This window comes from Aptenodytes forsteri, unplaced genomic scaffold (assembly GCF_000699145.1).
Source record: "Aptenodytes forsteri isolate BGI_AS27 unplaced genomic scaffold, ASM69914v1 Scaffold180, whole genome shotgun sequence".
NCBI classification, from domain to species: Eukaryota; Metazoa; Chordata; class Aves; order Sphenisciformes; family Spheniscidae; genus Aptenodytes; species Aptenodytes forsteri.
The window spans coordinates 561,641-582,948 of record NW_008795486.1 but is presented as its reverse complement, the minus strand read 5'-3'; the positions used below and the strand labels follow the sequence as shown (position 1 = coordinate 582,948).

General features: G+C 40.6%; 1 protein-coding gene across 4 annotated transcripts in view; it reads left to right on the top strand.

Annotated features, from left to right (window-relative positions):
- The window catches only part of DLG2 (discs large MAGUK scaffold protein 2), a 1,087,547-nt gene that overhangs the window by 979,216 nt on the left and 87,023 nt on the right, over positions 1-21,308 (top strand). For all 4 annotated transcript variants that reach the window (XM_019472611.1, XM_019472613.1, XM_019472612.1 and 1 more), the window contains one exon: positions 9,063-9,177. In XM_019472611.1, the coding sequence (XP_019328156.1) occupies positions 9,063-9,177 (115 nt within the window). The remainder of the gene's footprint in view (positions 1-9,062; positions 9,178-21,308) is intronic.

The window sequence follows — 21,308 nt, the reverse complement described above, 5'->3', positions numbered from 1 at the left end:
TCTTTTTTTTCATTTTTCTCAGAAAATCAGGCAGGTCAGACTGGTCTACATTTTCAGTTTTATTTCAAAAAGATTGTCGCACAATTCCTAGGCAGGTCATGTGTCTCCTTAGTCACATTAAGTTGTTATTGATTCTGGAGATGATGAAGTAAGATTGTACCCTTTTTCTTTTTCCAACATGGTTTAGTACAAGGTGGCATCTCCTGCATACAACAGTGCAGGGGAAGATGCCATCTGCCCCAATCTGCTCCCAGCTCCATATCACTGTATCCTGCCCTCTTCACATTTGCAGGCAGTTTTGTGTCTGGGTGCTTTCCAATCTGCATCAGATTCAACCAGGTTAGCGTAAATAGACTAAACAGGCTAACCCAGTTCATTTTTATTGAACCGTATTTGGGAAAGCTCACATGAGCCATGTAGCTGCTAGGCGGGGCACTCAGGAGACTTTTGGAAGGAGGAAATTTATAAACATCTGCAGGCAGGTAGGAATCATTTACCATCAGAGTCTGAAAAAGCAGAGTATCTACCCAATGTAGGTACAGGGTTAGTCAAGACAACCAAAATGGCTTCCCTGTGTCGTCATGCCTAAGGTACTCTAGAAGCGGTCAGCTCTGTATTTTGTTTCCTCATGTCAATTCATGTCTTTAAGAGCTGGAAGCAGGCTAAGCCAGCATCATTGTTAAGAAGATATGGCTGATCAGTATAATATGCTCAACTCCCAATAAATAGAACTACTCTTGGTAAAAAGCAGAAGCACGAAAAAGCAGTGAAGCAAAAATAAGAAGTAACAATTGCCCCAGGACAGTGATTTTGGATGGGGAATTGTGGAAATTGAATAAATGTCTGAAAATGAGATCCTCCACCACTAGCCTGAAGCGACGAAATAGCTAAATGAATTAGCTTAGCTATTAATAGAAAGTAAGTTTGGTTTCTTTGCAATGTCCCACATAAATATTTGTTGAAGAAAGAGGATTCCAATGCAGGGAAGCTTTTTTTCCACCTTGACAGAGTCATTTTGTGCCTAAAGCACCAGAGATATCTTGAAACATTTCTGCACTGTACAAAACAGCAACTCCTACAAAGCTATCAAGGTTAATGAGACATATGCTGCTCTGCTGGGCAAATGTGGCTGTGCAAGTTGAATGCCTGAGGTGAAGTGATGTGCCCAACTTTTCCAAGATTTCACACTGTGCTGCCAAGGCAGGCCATGTGTTGTGATTTGGTTGTTTCATATCTAACTCTCTGCTCTTTATTTGCTTTGCCCCTCCTTGGACATGCGTACACACAATGTTGTCCAAGATGTTAGCTCAGTGTGAGCCTCGGGGAATTTGAAAAAGTGCCACAAACAGTCTTATTTAGTTCAGGGGTGCATCAATTCAAATAAAGGGGGAGATAAATTTTTGAGAATACAGTAAAATTCTGTGCAGGAAAAAGCTTCCCGAAATCTTGGGAGGGAAGGAAGGGTTGTTTTTAAAAGCTATTGAGTTCCTTGCAGTTGGAAGAATGGTTGGAATGGTTGGAAGAAGCTGCAAGAAATTCCCAGCTGAGAGAGTCCAGGCTGACGCTTCGTAAGCCAAGGATGGGCTTTAAGGGAAGAGGTAGAATAACGTCTCAGTGGGATACAAAGTCCTTTTCACTCACTAATAACTTGATTTATTTTAGTATCTCTCTTTCATTATGAGGCATGAAGTCTCTGAAAGTAAAGCTTCCAGAGACTAATTTGGATTGGAATTATATTCCCTGTGGCTAAGAATAGAGCACGATATTAGTCTCCCAAACATATTGTGGCAGGAAGATATCTTTTTAGGTGTGTTTATATTCACAACTAATACAATATGAGGGCTGTATCTAATGGCGCAACAGATGGAAGAAGCATTATCTTCAGTAATAAAGCAAATGAAAATAAATTTATTAGTGACGTTTAGGCAATGAGGCCAGCTACAGAACAAATATACAGGGTGAAATTTTAATTAGAAGACAGGCTCAAGTGTAAATACGTGTATATTGGTAAAGGAAGACAACCAACAAATATCAAAGAACAAAGACATTAATGGCCCTACTGTGCTGAAGTTTTAAAGGCCAAAGCAACGAGTAAAATCAGTAAATATGCCTGTGTCATTATTTTTTGAAAGTTCCTAAAAAGGTGTATTGAAAATATTCCAATAAAAAACAAGCAGATATTCAAAATGATTGTGCTGGTTTTGGCTGGGATAGAGTTAATTTTCTTCACAGTAGCTAGTATGGGGCTGTGTTTTGGATTTGTGCTAGAAACAGTGTTGATAACACAGGGTTGTTTTCGTTATTGCTGAGCAGTGCTTACACAGAGTCAAGGCCTTTGCTGCTCCTCACCCCACCCCACCAGCGAGGAGGCTGGGGGTGCACAAGAAGTTGGGAGGGGACACAGCCAGGACAGCTGACCCCAACTGACCCAAGGGATATTCCATACCATATGACGTCATGCTCAGCATATAAAGCTGGGGGAAGAAGAAGGAAGGGGGGGACATTCGGAGTGATGGCGTTTGTCTTCCAAAGTAACCGTTACGCGTGATGGAGCCCTGCTTTCCTGGAGATGGCTGAACACCTGCCTGCCGATGGGAAGGAGTGAATGAATCCCTTGTTTTGCTTTGCTTGCACAAGCAGCTTTTGCTTTACCTATTAAACTGTCTTGACCTCAACCCACGAGTTTTCTCACTTTTACCCTTCCAATTCTCTCCCCCATCCCACCGGGGGGGAGTGAGCAAGTGGCTGGGTGGTGGTTAGTTGCCGGCTGGGGTTAAACCACATCACTAATAAAAACTAACAAAATGTAAATGTGTGTTCCCTTCCCCAGTATTGAAATATGTGTTTTTCATTTCCTTTGAGTGAGCTCAGGGGAGTTACATGACTGATAAGAAGGAGCAGCATAACTTGTTCTGTTGCTCAGTGCATCATGAATGGAGCGATGCCTTTTGAGCAACACTTTCTCCAGTAAATAATGCACACGATTGCATTGACTATTGATGGCATCAGAATTGTGTGCTTTTTTTCCTGTCAAGTGATGAATTTAGCTGATGTTAAATCTAACTGCTCTTTTGGACTTATTAAAAGCATAGCATTTGCAATAAATGTGAGATCCAAAGCCAGCCTTGTCCAGAACTTTGTCCCTGGCAGTAGCCAACACCAGACATGGCAGAGGAAGATAAAAGAAGCAAAGGTACAGTGAACTGTACCTAACCACAGTGTGGTTGGTTGGTTGTTTCTTCAGAAATTGCCACAGACCACAAAGATTTCTCACCATCATTAACCTGCTGTGTAATTGCTTGCAGCCTCAGAGAGCTATAGAATTGACCTCCTAATCGTCTAAAAACAGCAGTCAGGGTACTTTTAGTAAAAATTGAAACAAAAAAAAAATCATAAAGAGAAGACACAAAATACTAACTAAAAGTATTAGCAGTTCACATCTTTTTGCACACTCTTTCACTTTTTATGTGTATTATAGTAGTTTCAAAGGCTTCCAGATCTGTGGGATGCTAGGCATCTCGCAGGCATAGCCAAAGACCAAAAACACAATGTTAATCTAGCATCCATATCTCTGCCTTAGGTGCTGGGACTTACTCTTTGTCACTCACCCAGGTTCACACTGTAAATCTGTGGAAAAGCAAGAATCAGACCTAGTCCTCTGAAGTCTTGATGCTGGTCTGCTCACCTTCCTCTCACCTCCATGTGCAAAAGAGTGGTGACTGGACATTTCCCAGAAATAAGAAATACTGTAGGAAGAAATGTGTTCTTCTATTATTTTAAATCTTAAACGATTCAGCCAAGACATCTGCTAAGAGGAGGTAGAGGGGGAAAAAAAGATTTACATAAATAGCATAAGTAATGTTACCATAATAATAGTATCATGCACATTGCTATCTCACTTGTCCAAGGCAATAAGTTCATGACTTGACATAGTGGCACACAGTTTGTGTTCCCATAAACAGAACAGAAGAAAATCTCAGAAGGTTTAAGCTGGCCTGGATCCACTGAAATTATGCCAAATTGATACTGATGGAGAAGCTGGTCTGGCAGCTATTCCTTTATTATAGTGTCTAGAGTTATTCGACATACCCTTTTTGAGGTGATAAAATTCTGTCTTTTCCAACCTCCCACTTGTGTTATAGCCATCGCTGCTTCACCATTTGCTGAAGTGGATTAGAGATGCATTATTTTAGAAGCACAAAAGCAGCAATTAGGAAATCTGTTATCATCTAGAAGCAAACAGTGATGATCCTGAATTACACAGGAAAGCAAATTTTGATAGCTGCTGACAGAATGAATTGCTATCTCTCTAAAGGTGCCAGCACTAAAAGAATTCAAACTGATGAAGATTTGGACTGTGATGCTGAGCTATTATTTTCACTGTTGTATAATATGTCAGTATTTCAGTTGCTTAACTATACTTGTAGGATCAGGGCTTTTTTGTTTTCATGTTCTCTAAATTCAATCAAAGCTATAATCTTTATTATAAACTTAAAAGTGAAGGATTACGCAGGATTTTGTAGATCATAGTTTTGATCTTGGCCAGCTAAACTTGAAGTTTCAGTTTAAGTGCATTACTGTTAGAGTTTGGGGTTTGGGATGGTTTTTTAATGGGGCTGGCCATTTACCTTGCTTTGATTTCTCAGTATGTGAACTAAGGAGAAAGTTCAAGGTGTTTGAGGATTACTCCCAAAGGTCTATCCAGTCTTTTCAACATGTGCAAGTGCTTTGGAAAGGCAAACGATTGCATTGATATTCGAAGGTGAGAATATGTGTGAGTCCCAGATATAGCACTTGGCAAGCTGTTGGAACGAGGTAAAAGGAAAAACAGCAGCTCTCTGTCCACATATTCAGGCTAACGAGTCCTGTATGAAGCAGGCAAATGTCAGTTGTTCAAACTGGTGTCTGTATTTGATAAATACACTCAGTTTTGGCCTTGGTTGGGCTTGGGGACAATTCACACTGTAGCAATTCAATCTGACTCTTCTCTCTCTCCTGACTGCCTAGAGAGTTGAGCGAAGCCAGCTTTAGAAAATAGACCCCTGGAAAAATGGGCACTTGCTTGGGACAGCACTGCTGGGGCTGGCAGCCCACGCAGAGCCCAACATGGCAGTGCCAGAGCCCTGAAAATGGTCTCGCTGTCCCTGTAGCCAGGCCATTCCTCGCAGCAGCAATCTCCTCTCCCACACCCAACGGCACTAGCTCCACATCTCCAGGGCTAGCAAGTTGTATTTGTACCCTTGGGATGGCTAAATGCAGGTCTACCTACACTGCTGTGAGCCCTGAGCCAGCTCTAAGGCGGAGAATGAACAAACGTCTCCCTCCATCTCATCTGCCCTGTTTCTTACAGCATTTCCAGAGCCACAGACCAGCACAAACCATTATATCATCTGGGCTGACCCCAGCAACAATATAGGTTACGGTTTGCTCACCCATTTGCCCTTTTAGTCTAATGCATAATTTTATCAGTTTCTTAAGCTACCAGAGTTAGTTTGTTAGATCATTAGTGAATCAGGCAACGGGTAGGACCTTTGCAGATGGATTTTGGTAAGTAAAATTTGGCAAATTTCACTAATGATGCACTTCAGCAGCAATATGTTCTTTGTTCTCCCTTTCTTTAAAGGGCATGAAATCAGTGAATCAGCTTTAACTGTATTTCTTGTCAGCATGTCACAACCTCAGCGTCCTTTTAATTGTGTAGGAGCCTTGTAACTGTGTTAGTTAGATTCAGTGCTGAATTTGAAGGAAGCATGAAGGGTTTTTCTGGACTTTAGCACTGCCACTTATTCACACCTAGCAAATGTAAAGCTATTAGGAAACAGCTCCTCTGGAATGACCTCATATATAAAGAAGTGTTAAGAAAAAAGGACGTTTTCCCAGTGGGTAGGACTACCGTAGCAGTTCTGATGGCAGAAATGGAGCATCACTTTCTTTTTCTGTTCACATTTCAAATGCAGCCGTCACTGTAGTATCTAGGCATCAGTAGGAGAACTAGAAGGACTGAGATTAAAGAAGCTGATCTGAGCTGGGTTAAATACTACCTGCACTGATGGCCTTGCAATTTTTGATCCAGGCATTTGTCAGGAGGAAGGGACAGGTGTACATTTCAGTATTTTTTGATGCATAAATATGAAGAAGGTACTGTGGGAAAATATAGGCCCATAAATTTGGTTATTTTCAAATTATCTATGTATTTCAATCCAAAGGAAAAACATCTCAAGAACATGAAGTAACAGAACTATCATTAGTACGCCAGTATTTTTTAATATCAAGCAGGGAGCAGGAGCTTGAGCCCTGAACTTCCATCACACGCTTATTAGACAATTTTTAAGATGTGTTGTGGTTTCAAAATGTCTTCCCAAAAGAGAGAGATGATTAAATTCAGAATACATTTACAGTCAGTTAAAATCAGTTAAATTACAAGTGTGCTCTGAAGTCAGAACACAAGCTATAATATCATCATCTGACCAAGCTGTAGTCATTCGAGTATCTCATGAGCTGGTGTTCAAGTTGCAAATAGCTGGATGCTGTGCTAGAGAGAGTCAGATTTTCAATCCTCTCTTCTCACTCTCCAGATTGGTGTCTAAATCTGGGAGTTACTCCCACACCTCACATACAGAGTCTGCCTGGGATATGGTTGCTTATTAAAGGGAAAGCTGCCATTACAGCTGCTCTGATGTAAATCATTCATATCTTTGGCCTCGCCCAGATGTAAAACATCAAAGAAGCTGAATTACACTGTATGTTTACTGTCTTCTTCAGTGTATCCACCACACATGAAAGAGAACTAGTAACAACCCTTAAAATTGTATTCTGTCTGTATGCAGAGGACTGACACTGTATGAGGAAGAGAAATGCAAGCTTTTTGTTTTTAAGATCACCTTTCCTATTTGCCAAGAAGAAATGTTAAATTTATTATAACGAACTATAAGTTAAGCAAAGCCTTGCTCAGAAGATGATTATTTACTAAATAAATTCTAGAGCGGGGGAATAGAACAAATATGACTCCAATAGAGCAAACTTAAATCCCACACTGGGATAAACACTTCAAAACTAAACTCCACTTTAAAAAACAACACGGGTTTGTAGGAGCCTTAGTTCCGCTGAGGATTTGGGCTTTTAAGTCACTGAGAAGTTTAAAGATGTACTCTAGGTGAAAGAAATGAGCAAGAAACAAGCTACAAAATAAATCTGAAATACAGTCTGCATGTAGGAGTGTCTCTTCTCCTGACATACAGAATTTCAGCTACAGTCAGTGAAGTCATAGGTATGTGGGAAGACTGAAGAGTCTTATACCACAGCAGTGATTCCCAGCTGATTGGCAAAGTAGCCACTGCCACTTAACAAACTCAGTAGGTGATGCCAAAGAAGCTCAATGGAAAGGGAGTTAAAATGCAAAAATGCATCAAGGAAGAAGAAGGAGGAGGAGGAGGAGAGAAAAAAAGGAGAGGGAGGAGGAGGAGGAGGAGAGAAAAAACCAAATACTAAAGCCCAAATCAAACCACTCTGCTAAGCCAGCTTGAAGGTACCTAGTGTCTATGCAAAATGTGGGATCTTGGAAAGGTCAGATGTTATTATCCAATGAAAAGTTAAAGGGCACTGAATAAAATTACTCAGTTGTTGTTGCAAAGCATCTAGACATTCTGGGAACCGAGCCAGTGTGAACGGCAAATGATCAAAACAAAAATAATGCTGAGATTTCTGCTAGGAGAAAATGAGAATATTGCTGTCTTACAGCATTCTCACATAGCTCAAACAGCAACAAACAGGGAGCAGACCAATAGGTTATAAATGCACAGTAAGGATTTATTTGCTTAAACTGAGAGGTGGTGTGATCTGGTGGGATGTACCTCCATCCTCTAAGGGAGGAAACCTTGTGTGCTGTTTTCACTTCTGCTCCAGACTTGCTGTGGGGAAATGTAGACCCTCCTTTTGAAGCAGGCAGTGAAGGAAAACATTGAGGTGCAGGAAACATCTTCTCTTTGCTGGCATCAGTCTGCAACGTCTTACTCTTCAAAGTGTCGCTGACTCATTGAAATGGACTTTGTACACCCCCTCAAATTAGTCTTCTAGCTCGCATTGGTAGATTTCCCAGGTTTAGGCTGAATTATGACTCCCTGTGTTGCTGGAGCATTGCCTTTAGGTTGTCAGTGTCAAGGAACTAGAGCTTGTCTCCCAAACTTCAACTTTTCCTCTTGCAAACCAAACTCAGCCCGTTAGGTCACACAATGAGCAAGGGGAACGTGCCAGCAGGAGGGCCCATTGACCAGGCTGCACAAGGGATGTGTCCTTTCAGAGAGGAGCCTCACCAAATGATACACCTCTAGCTGAATCCTTGCCCCAACGCTGGTCCCATGTTGCTGGTCAGCAGGTCACAACGTTTTACAAAGCTACAGCAGAGCTATGGAGGAGAACAAGGTGTGGGAGGTGGGGTTTTGCCATTCTTATGCAGCTTAAACAGGTCTGGAGTTTCTAGGATCACCCACCCTAAGACCGAGCTATGGCTCTACCTATTTAAAAGAAACAGAGCCCAGTCCTCAGTGGGCTGGGTAAATAAGGTGGCTTATTGCTCATACAACAATTTCACAGCTGCTTCAGGGATAATTAGACTTTTATATATCTCCTTCAGTTTGGTGGGATTTCACACTAAATGCTTGACTCATTAGTAACTTCAGTGCGTCATCCCACTGCCCCTAACAAGGTATCTCATTGTTTGGAAGGAGGAATGATATAGTGGGAAACTGCTTTCAACATCCTTTTTGCAGACTGAAAGATATTTGGTAACACATTTTAAACCTCCTTTCCTTTCCTGAGAGTGCAGGAGAGAGGGTCTAGCTATTTGACTTTTCACATAGTCAGTGCTGAAATGTTCAGGTACCACAATAAAGAGGGCATATATTTACCTAAGATAATATATTAACGCGAGATTCTATTAGACCTCAATTTTCAGGACGTGCCTTACACTCATTAATTTAATATTAATTTGCATTTAGCAGACCTAATGATTATATAGGTCAAGAAAACTAAAATATCTTTATTCTCTGGTTTTTTTATCTCCTTAGAGTACGCTCGGTTTGAGGCAAAAATCCATGACCTGCGTGAGCAGATGATGAATCACAGCATGAGTTCTGGGTCCGGCTCCCTGAGGACTAATCAGAAGAGGTCACTGTATGTCAGGTAAGCAGGAAGAGCTTTCTCCTGGGAATATGTCGGCAGCTACCTTGTCTACGCCTGACTTGTGTGTTGTGGGTTCAGCAAGGTGGGAAAGAAGTTTGAGGAACTGCATTGAATTGAACTGAGAAATGCATCAATCTTACAAGCACAGTATCATTAGTGTGAAAATTGGATAAAGCCCTATTGCTTAATCGGATCATTTCAAGCCATTTTCAAAGAGCATTATACTTTTATTGTGATTCGGTTTTATCAGATGAAGATTTCTTACCAGTTGTCAGCTCTTTCGATATCTGAGATGGATATTGTGGTGTAGTGATGCATTGCGTTTCTGTGTGAGGTCTTGCCCAGACATGGAATGATTGTTCTCATAAAGAGCACTTTTTCCCCAAGAACTTGTTCTTACAAAGCAAGGACTATTACATGCTATTCTAAATGCATGACAATCTGCTGCTATCCCCTTGCATATGTTTACCCTTCTATCAGTCTACGCTACAAAGAATTTACCATCCACCTAGCAAGATCAAATATGCAGATGAGATGCTAAACAAGATGATGTACATAGCTTAAATGGGGTAGTGAATAAGATAGGAACTGCCTAACTGTGAGCCAGGCGGTAGCAGTGGTTATAGTTTTGCTTTGACTGTGCAAGTCTATTGCCGTAGTCATCACTGTGTGAAAGGCTGGATGTTGCCCAATTGCCCCTAGCAAAGTTCTTGCTGTCACTCATGCCTTTTGGGACTCGGGGAGACTATGGGACTCCATGCCAAATATTTTAATAATCTTAATAATTATGCTTCTCTAGGCTTTTCATTTTTCCCCCCATGCTCAGCATATAATTTGAAATCCCTGACAATCATGAAGTAGAGGGAAGCAATTTGTCAGCCTCCAGGCAGTGATAATTATTCATGGGGGAGCTAATTCAGGTGATAACATTGCAGAGATCCAATTAAGGATAAATTCTACATTTTGTCATTATGCCCTCAGCATGAAGGGGTAAGGTAGCAGAGAAGGAAGGAAAAACTTAAATGTTAGCATGGATGGTCTTATTCTAGCAACCACATGAAGCACTAATTAGTACTGCTGCCAGAAAGAGCAAGGACTGAAAGGGTATGGATCACTGTTACCAGTGATCTTGCTGTTGGGCAAGGTCAGGTTGGAAGTGTCATGATTTTCGATGCATCTCTAACCTTCTCTGACCTCTCGGGCTTTGTGTTTACTTCTGGAGCAATTCCACCTGCAGTAGGTTTTTTCCAGACCAAACACAGAGTGACTTTGTTGTCAAGAGCTTTGGTCAGCTCCCTGAATTTGCATTTTATGAAAAGCTACAGTCATTGGACATGCAGGGATAGATCCAAGTCTACTTTGCTTGAGGTAAGCCAGGAACCCAAAATGTGGGGAACAATGGTGCAAGAAGTCCAAGCCAGCAACCGCAAGTCGATTCAGGTGTACACACAAAGGGCTAAGACAGGGTCCTGAACAACTGACTGGTTTGAGCTGCGGCAAAGCTCAGTTACCCCTGCTGAGAACTGAGCTTATTAGCTTGCCCACTGAGCCAAGCTAATATATCTGTGCTGCGTCTGGACTAGCCTAGTTCTTCTATACGGTATTGCTCTGTGTGCACTGATGAGCCTGATTTTCTGCTAGTTCATGAATTCTGGATGTGGTCTGTCTCACTAAACTGATATGCCCTGGTGCTTCACGGCAGGAGTCTTTGATGTCTTAGCTGCATATCTAAATATCACTTCCCAAACCGTAAATGCAAAAACTGTTCTTTTATTCTAGAGTCGTTCCAAAAAATGCCCCAAACCTCTCAAGGAGATAACCTCAAAAGCCTCAGTCACTTCTGTTAGCATAATTTTTTTGCAGTCAAACCCACACATTTGGCTGTGTCCAACTCTGAGAAGTCTGAGAGGGTCTGTATTTTACATATTATTATAATGTGTTTGTAGTGCAGCAGTGCCTGCAGCATTGTGCTAGGCACTGTTAGTTCAAATCATATACACTAATTACAAAGGTAGCTTATGTCTATGTTAAACACTAAGGAAAAAATAAATGTGGGCTCAGAAATGTGCTTGTTTTCAGAGACTGAAATTTTCACTTTATTGATAAACTCTTTACAGCCAGGGACCCATGTAAGAAGTCTGGGATTTAGCTTTTTTTTTTGTATTCTTACAACTCAGGACATTTCTGTTTCAATGGATTATTTTGGTCAGCATGTGCAAGACAACTAGAGGCAAATTACCGTATGTTGCAAATCTGTAGCTGTAATGCCAAGTTTATGATTCAAGTTTGCTGTTTTCCTGTCTTCGGGATGTAGTGATTTTGCTGTCCTTCACTGAGTACAAGCATAGTTATTTTTTAGCCAGAGAGCTTAATCAAAGTAAATAACTATGTTGCGCAAGGAAATAAATTAAGGTCCATATAGGTTGTAATAATTGAAAATAAGTGGCATTATCTGCTCATAGAAAAGCCAACAGAAAAGAGAGTGAGAAAAAGCAAAGCTCTGTAAACAGATTTGCCAGTGGATGTGGTGTTCGTTGGATGCAGGGTTTTCTTCTTTACCTTACAGTCTGTGATTTCCCCATCCAGTCCCTACTAAAATAGCATAGCATTTTTAATTGAGATATGTAAAAGAAGTTATATGAAATGAAGTGAGGTAAAATTTAACATGGGGATAATGGGTTGAATGTAGGACTAGAAGTAATTGGCTGAAAGCAATTAAAAGTCACACTTAAGCAATGTATACAACCACAGGAAAATGATCAAGAATGATTTGTTCAGAAGAAATTGTGTAATTCTGACATGATCTTTTATCTGTGCATATTCTTGTGTTTCTGATTTTTAGTATTTTTTACTTTCTTTATCCCAGTCTGTCTTTCTGATGCCTCCTGGAATATTTCCCAGGAATTTCCTGAATTTTTTTTTTCAGCACTACCTGTTCCTTTTGTATCACAGACCCTATATCTCTGTTTGGGATGTTATCAGAAAGTCCACAACACTAAAGGCAAAGTATGAGATGTCAGGGGAGGACGGAGCAGTAGGAAACGCTGTTAACTCTTTTGGGGGCCCACATCCTCTTTGTCACTAAATCTCTCTGTCGAGGAAAAAAAATACAGGAAGAAAAGCAGAAAGTGAGAGAATAGATATGAAATATAGCAAATATTATTATTTATAATTTATCTGTTGGTGAAGGTGAATGAACTTAACTTGAATTCAATAACTGAAATGAGAGTTTAAAAAATTTTCTGCTGTTATCCTTTTTAATTCATTGGAATTCAGCCATCAGCTCATGGTTGGTGAAGGTGAATGAACTTTAATTGAATTCAATAACTGAAATGAGAGTTTAAAAAATTTTCTGCTGTTATCCTTTTTAATTCATTGGAATTCAGCCATCAGCTCATGATTAATGAGGAAAGTGAACAAATCCATCACCAACTAAATGCTGTGCTATATACATACATGGGGGGGTAGTGTTTCTTATACAAATTCCTATCTTCTTTTTTGTCTTTTTGGCTCAAGGTTTTAAAATCTGCTCTTGTAAGATTCTGTATTTGGTTGTCGTGAAATAGATACATGCTTTGCTTTGTCCTTCTATGTCCAGGTCCATAGTAAAATCTTTCAGGCTACATTTGGTTACTATTGATACTCTTAGGAAATGCCAGATCATGTTATTTAACCCACAGGCTATGGAACATGACAGCCTTTTGAAGAGTTAAGCATCAGAGAAGTACAGTCCTTTAAAAAGTTTGGTGAATGCGAGCAGCCATTGAAATTTTAGTATAAAATTGCCAAGCTTTGGAGGAAACTGACCTTAAGCACGATGAAGGGCTTTTCCTGTTGATTTACGAGATTCCTCCTGAGCTTAAAGTCCTTCTGCTATATTTCTGAGGGTAAAAGTAGATACTTCAGTCATTGCTACTAGTTGTACAAAGAAAAGGTTTTCAGGAATCATCTGGCATTCAAGAACTGCCTTCTTACAGTCTGTTGTAAGTCTCATTTACAGGTGAAAAATAATTAGATAAGCTTAGAATAAACAGCCATGGCACCTTTTAATCTTTATTCAAACCAGACAGCTTCTGAAATAATGTCTATAATTAAAAATTCCAATTGTCCAAAGCCACAAACAGGCGCTGTGGAGGTGTATCACTCTGCAGAAACAACTCAAAAGCTTCACACACACCCCAGCCCTTTCATCGCCGCTTCACTGTTTAAAATCTGTTCAATACCATCGGTGACCAAACACCATTCCGCCTAATCATGGCTACTTGTTGCCCTGTATAAAGGGTCTGGCTGAGCTTACTACAATGCAGAAATTTCAACTTCAGCACTACTTTTAAATATGTCAGCACAATGCAAATTGTACAGTTGGCTGTAAAGGTGGGTATGGAAATCAGAGCTGGAACAGGGCTGGATCCAGCTGTAATTTTAGAAGAAGTGGTTCTGCAGCTGCCTCTCCACCAACTGTCCAGGGGAGAAGTGTAACGAAGGGCAGAGCCTCTTCCCAATAACATAAGGAAGTTTAAGATCAATCTTTTTTTCCAGCCCATGCTGCACTAATTATAAAAACTGTACACAGTGCGAACAGGTGCCTCTTAGTCCACTACCTTTTTTGTCTTCTAGGTGGAATTAGTGCTAAGCATTTCATAGCTTTGATAGGTGTGTGCTGTACAAACACAAAGTATTATGTGTTAAAAATGAGTGTGTTCTGGTTCATTTTTTATTGAGCCATGGGGAACAGAATCTGAAGATTTGCCATAGCAACTTAGCAGCAGCTGAAGGGAAGTCAAGGTTGAGGTACTTTGGGTTGTTTACTCTGATTTCCAGCACAATGAATTCTCCATTAGGCTTTAGACACCTTTATACACATTTCCTGAACTTCTTAGAAATCAGCATGATGCCGTATCGCTTAGAGAGACTTTGATTTTCAACAAATCACAGAAATTGTCACTTGGGAACTTTGCTGAGTTACAGCTGAAGTTTGGCTGAGGCAGTTTGTGAAGACTGAATCTGGCATCCGGGGCTGGTTTTATGTAATGTCTCTTACAGTCACCGAACCTCCACAGACGAGTGGGCATCAGGTCAAGGCTTCATGGGCAAAATTCTCCTGGGAGAGCTGCATAGCAGGTTATGATGCAGTCTGAAATCCACATGAGAAATGCAATTCTTGGAGACATCCTGGTAGTGAAATCTGAACACGTGATCACATCAGACTGGGTGATGGAAAGCTCTACCGTGTAGGTCTGGAAGGAGAAATGTGATAAAGATATAATTTCATCAGGGCTTTTCGGAGGGAGGTACTGAGGGAACCAGAGAGAGAGGTATGAAATGGTCATACATACTCATTGCAAGGAGAGAGAAAATATATATATATATTTATAAGTATGTGTATGTATATATAAAAAAAGAAAATCCAAATAGGTATATGTTAGCATTAAATATATGCTATATCCACATATGCATTGCAAATGTTTTCGCTTAAGCTAGTTGCCTAGTATCTCTCTTGAGTCAGTGGAGTGCGCTTGGCACTTTCAGACTACAACTCGTCTCATCCAGAAGTAGACATCTAAAATTGCTCAGGCGAATCATGCCCTAAAAATGTCTATTTCTCACAGCTGCGTGCAAGGAGCCTCAGGTGATCAGCTGAGATGTAAACATCTATATTAGAGACAGTTAAAGTTGTGTGACCTGAATCCCACCCACACTGAATGCCTCTCTCTCTCTCTCACACACACACACACAGTGTGCATATACATATCTTGAAGAAGCTGCAACACCAGGCTCTCTGGTTGTTGTCTGCGAATGCTTCTGCTGTGTGTTTCAGTAAGACATGCAATGTAGCTTTGAAACACTGACAGTCCTGTTTAAATAGGCTGGTTTGTTCCCCATATTCTTATCCCCCAGGATTCCTTCTAAATTCATTTGCCACTTTCGTTAGCACTACTGAGAGCCATTGAGGATACACACGTGTTCAGTGCATGGTCGTCAAGCTGGATGAGTTTATGATTCCAGCTATGGCATCACACTGCACATCTCTTTCAGCTTCAGAGCACTGTAGGTCAATCTAGACTTCTGGAGACTGACTGTGGGTGAGTTTGGCACCTAGGCATTATTGTTTGGTTTTGATGGGGAAATAGCTAGAGCTTACATAGCCGTGCCTGTACTTTAATGGCATGATAGAAACTATTAGAATTCTCTTTACTGAACGGTAAGTGGAGGAAAGTGGAATTTTAGTACAGTTTGTTCATTTACCTTGGATTATTCTTAGGCAATTGAATCGTCCAAATTATAGCACAGAACGGAAACATGCATTCAGAAAATCTGTGCTAAATGGCATAATACAGAAAGCTGGGTTTTATGATAGCGTTTAGCAGGCATATTTGGAAATGGCCAGATAGGTATGCACATAACCTACACTGGTGAATTGGGCTGTTGCACTTGAGATGTGATTTCAGACTGGAAAATTGAAACCTACTTGGGACGTTATTCGTTTCACGTGTCCTGGTTAAGTATGAGTTTCTGAATATTCAATTACTATTTTTTAGCTGTTCTTTTTCTGAATATAGAGTCTTCTCCAGATCCTGCTGGCACCAGTATTCTCACTGGCTTCAGTGAGAGCTGCTCAGATTCAGGACCAAGGAAATAGTGCAAATCTTTATTTTTCAAAGCAAGGAGGGTCACTCTGTGTGCTTGAGAGACCTTTTCCCCAGGTCGATGTTCAGGAGCTGAACCAGTATAATTGAGTAACTGTTCACTCAGGTCTTTATTAATGACCAGAGTCACTGAGGAACAGAGAAGGATGACAGTTATGCTGGAAGACAAGAATCACCTAATACAATGGGCAACGCATCCAGTATTATTTTGAAATTCATGTTTAGAGCAAAAGTATCTGGCTCACAGAACCTGTGATTATCTGTAAAATGGAGAAGTAAAATGAGACCAACTCTTGTCTTTGGCAATACAAATATAATGTTTTCTTATGAAACTCAGACTGTTTATGTGCTTGGAGGATCATTTTTTTGGCATTTACAAAAAGTACCGTGTTCCTCATCCTGCTGCGCTAAGTACAGACTAAATGAGAAATTAAAAAATTCAACTAAAAGTTGAAGAACAGGGAATATCTGGAGAGAGGCTGGGTTTTTTTGAGGTGACCTCTCGCTGATGTCATCAGAAGCTGCAAGCTTTTCACATTTTTTTGTATTATGCCCGTGAAGTTTTCATAGATCCTTAATTGAAGTGCCTTAAGTAAGACACACAGCAGTGTTGCCACTCTCAGCTGAAAGATGGATGTGAGAATTATTACTCTTGGAGTATTCACAATTCAAAGGCTGTCAGGCTTATAGTTTGATGGCATTTTGGTGCTAAAAAACCACCCTGAAATGTGATGCTGTAAATATAACAACATGCCTCACCTATACCCTAGGACTGTGAAAATCGATATATTTGATACACAGTCATTTGAAACTGTTAGCCACCTCACAAGCTACTACAGTTTTTTCTAACACTTCCTATATTTCTTATGCATCTGATTTTTTTTTTTGCAATGTTGATACTAATGAACAGTTAAGGAAAAATGAGGTTCGTTTGCAATTTTTAATAACATTTCACAGACAAAGAAGCAGCAGTTAATGGAGAGTGAAAACTGAACATGTAAACACATCAGTCAAAACAGTCTCATCTCTGCTTCTGACACCAGCTCTCTCCTTCACATCTTCATGTTTATCAGATCTGCTAGTCTTAAGTACCCGGTATGAACTGATTCCTCCCTGAGACGTGGTCCGATGCATCGTTAGCTGCAGCGTGAACCAACAGCCCAGCAAGCCTTTTAGTAAGGAATGTTTCTCCGGTTGTGCCAAAAAGGGACAAAAAGCAGATTTATATCTAGCTGGTTGTGGCTCTGCAAATCATTGAATACTTTGTGTTCAAGATTAAGAGCTAATGCATGCAGTACTGAGCACCTCGAAGGACGGAGCCCTGCGTGAATAAACCGCAGCCTACAGTAATCTCAGATAACAAGCTCTGCCTAAAGTTCAGAATATAAAGCAGCCCCTTATCAAAGCCATTCTTGTCTAATTCCTCTTATCTTTACATTATCAGTAAAACTTGTTAGATATGAAATAACTGGCTGAGACAGGAAATCATGTCCTCAGTGCTTAATTAATAATGCCTGCTGAAACAGCTTCAGTAGGAGTAAGTAGTACATACTTCTGGCCATTTTCCTCATTGTTCTGTTTCATAAGTTATTGAAGTAATGTCCCAGAACAGGTAACGTGCTTGACATGTGATGTCTGCTCTAAAGAAGCAGCACACCTTTTTCTTTTCTCAAGAGATGCTTTAATAGTTTTTCATTGCACATATATTCTGCTTTCCAGTTCCCTAGTGGGACTGCCTGCTTTCTGATTCGGAGCCTCATCCAGCAGGAAGGTGTCAGCTAGAATAATTTCCAAGCCAGAAGAAGATGATGAAGAACTTGGCCACGTGTGGGAATAGGATTTGTTTGAAATTTCTATAACCAAGACAGTCACAGTTTCAGACAGCCTCATTTCTAAGCAGAGACTCAGAACATGATCCATCAGTGCAGGGGGGAAAAAGTGACAATGAAGATAAACTGTCTGTGGCTTAAAATGGCTGAAAGTGAGTCAGCAAAACATGCATTTAAGCTGTGTCTGTTCTATGTGAAAAAGCAGTCTTATCCAACAAAGAGTTTCTTATGATGTTTCCATGTCAACAGCTATAATAGAACACCATCAGTTCATGCAGTTCTCAACTGCAAAAGTACAAGACAGTAAGTTAGATCATGAACATAGAGAAGAAAACCCATTGAAATAAAAGCTTGTGGGAATACAGTCAAAAGTTGGAAATCTAAATGTGCGCGTTGGCACAGCGCAAGCTAGCAGAAGCTCTTAGGACAGTGGCCAATGTGAGAGAAAGAGATAAGACTGCTTGGCCCCTATTAAAGAGTTTTCTACCTGAAATCTTGTATCAAAAAGTTATAAAGACACTGGCTCTCCAAATTAGCTGCATTGGAACAAAGCTGAGAACAGTGTTGAAACAGGACATAACCCTGCTGAAAAGAGCAGTGGGGATTCCCATTTGAAGTGCCTTCCAATAAAGATAAATGAGGAGGATCATTTGTCTCACCACAAGAAAGTCCATCTGTGAGAAGGGAGCCCAACCAAGTTAAGTGATGAGGCTGAGGGAGTGCCAGTGGGCTTTGCTGACCCTTTTATTTCTCATCAGAAATAGAAATGACTGTACTAACTACAGTGAGCACGGGAAGGATGCAGGGACTTGTTTACCAGACATGGGGTTCGTAGGGAGCTCCTCAGCAACTCCATTTGGTCATTCCCTGCCACCCCATTCTTGTAACAGGGAACAAAGTCCTGAAACAGAAATATCAGGTCCTCCCAGGCCTCAATGGCATCATGTTGAATAGATCCTCGTTCAGATGTGGCTAGTTTGCTACGTTTGCTGTGAGTGGTGGTTGTGTGGTGCTGGTCAATAGGGGAAGCTGCTGCCCAAGGGAACCCAGCTCGGTGTGGGGGTACCGGCCCCAGCAGGATGACGTGCAAGTGCGGGGCTTGCACTGCTTGCCCTGTCTCTGTCCCTCGAAGCTGCTGCCCAAGGGAACCCAGCTCGGCGTGGGGGTACCGGCCCCAGCAGGCTGACGTGCAAGTGTGGGACTTGCACTGCTTGCCCTGTCTCTGTCCCTTTCACACACCAGCCTTGCCAGGTGGGATTTGATCGTCTCTGAATGTGCCTCATATTCAGAGCAAATGTAGTAAGATTTCAGAGATTAGCATATCTGTGCGTGTCTATCTATGTGTGTGTGTGTGTGTGTACATCTGCATTCTGCCATGTCTCCAACTTCATGTCTTGTGAAGACTCTGATTGTGGGTCATGCTTTTCTTACAAGTACTTACTCTAATTGCTTTATCTACAAATGTAGCAAATAAAAGAAGACTAACAAACAGAGCTGTCTGGTGGAGTTTGCCAGATGTTCCTTACTAAATAGGAATTAAGATAATGAAACATTCACCTACTTTCCATAAATTCCATTTCTTTTTCTTATGCTTTTCAATTGACCTTGCAGGCAACCCCATTCCTTCACCCAATATATTGTGCTGCTATAATTATCAATACACCTGCTAGCACCACGTAATACCTACTGTTATACAAACCACTGCTTACAGAGAAGGCGATAAGTGTGTTGCTATTTCTGCTCCCACATCTTCCTCCTAGTTGTTCAAAAGGTTCCTGACATAGTGGGCAGCACCTGAAAGCTTTGTGAAAAACTAGGACAGAAGCAGCTGCTTGACAGAATACAAAGATTTTTTTGGTAACCTCATATTTCTAAGCACTTAGATTTTAGTTATGCCAGGTTGAAATAGTTTTTACCTTGGTGTGCTGATAATGATGTGTCCTCTCCATTTCCAAGAAGTATCAATATTCCTTTCTTTCTGGGAGCCAAAAAGGTCTGTAATTTTCCCTTTTAAAAAGCACTATCTTTGCAGACGTGCTTTCTCTTCTTGATGTCCTTGAGACATTTTAGAATCCAGGTAGAGGTTGCAGTGACTGACTGTTGTAATTACTCCTTTCTGCAGAGACTGTAAGACAATTTCTACGGATAAGGATCATAGGTTATCAATCACAAAATGGAAGCCCAGCCTAATGGCCATCAAGCAGTATTTTGCCACTTTCTTGCAGATGGTTCAAGATACAAAGCCACAGTTCAGTCCTTTCAGCTGTTCCCCTCTGTACCCAGCCAGTCGGATTTTGTTTGTCTATCAAGATCCGTGTTGCTGAGAATACCTCAGGAACTGTTCTTGTACAAGAAGTAAAGTTTAGATTTGAAAAACGTCTGTGGTTTCTTCAAGTATTTCTGTACAAGGAAACGGATATCTATGTGAACTCATCTTGAAAACAGATTAACTGAGACTAAACAGAATCAAAAACCTTTTCAGTAGTACTGCAGGAAACGTGGTAGAAGCAGTGTTTCTAACATGATTTGCAGGTTCAAAATGCAATCATCCTTTCAGTATAAGCATTGAAAGTGATTCTGTCCTTGCTACACTGGCAGCCAGAGCATTGCCACATCCATGGAGAGCTATTGCCACAAGGCTTTGCTGCAGGGAGAAGCTGTGAATGTAATGTCCTGAGAGATGCCCTGGAAAGTAAATTTACTCTCGGAGTTATTCTCCCCTGAGGTCTCATTCAGACATGACATTACAGACAGATTTTTATGACATCCACTTATTATTAATTTAATAGCAAATTTATCACATTATTAAATAACCTAGATTTTAATACTATATATTGTTGTTGTTTAGCACTCTAGTGTCTGGTCCTGATTTCACACCTGCCCTTCTTTACAGAAAAAAGGATGAGCTACGCTGGCATTAACATGGTCAGAACTAGGTTCCTAAAGCTTCTACTAGAGTTATGAGGAACGGCACAATTTCAGTCCACGACACTTCTTCAAATCTGATTCACATGGGTTTCATTCTGGCTAAAGTTATCCCCAACTAAAGTGCAATTAGTCATCACTCTTTACCCTGGTTTCAAGTCAGAATCATGAGATGTTCCAGGAGTAAAGATCAGAATTCTTCCTTCATCACTGATATTTGCATGTGGATTCATCTTCAAAGTCTCGTGAACTTCAGCAGATCTTTCAGCAAAACTGAACTGGACCTGAATTTTCTTGTTAAGTCTCTGGAAATTTAATCATTTACTTATACTTTAATAATTAATTAGAATATCAGTAAGAAAAACAAAATATGAATTAATACTTACACACTTCATATCAATTTCTGTGTTGGGCTTACTATCCAGCCAGATCTAGTTGTTACTGCTAGAAGATGATGGGTCGGTTTGAAGTCCACAGCTCGCAACATCTCCTGATGAAAGTGCAGTAACCATAGGCATTCAGCACAGGTTATAAACTTCCATGTACAACAGAAATGAAGCCTGGCAGCCAGGCCAGTTTTGCTGGTTTTGTGACAAATAGCTGTTCTTTCACGTAAATCTGATCTCATTCAGCAAATGCCTGAGAATTTATTTCAATATCTGAATATGTTGCCTTTTTACATAGGCCAATAAGTATGATTTTATTATAGCTGCTGTGTTAATGTAATCGT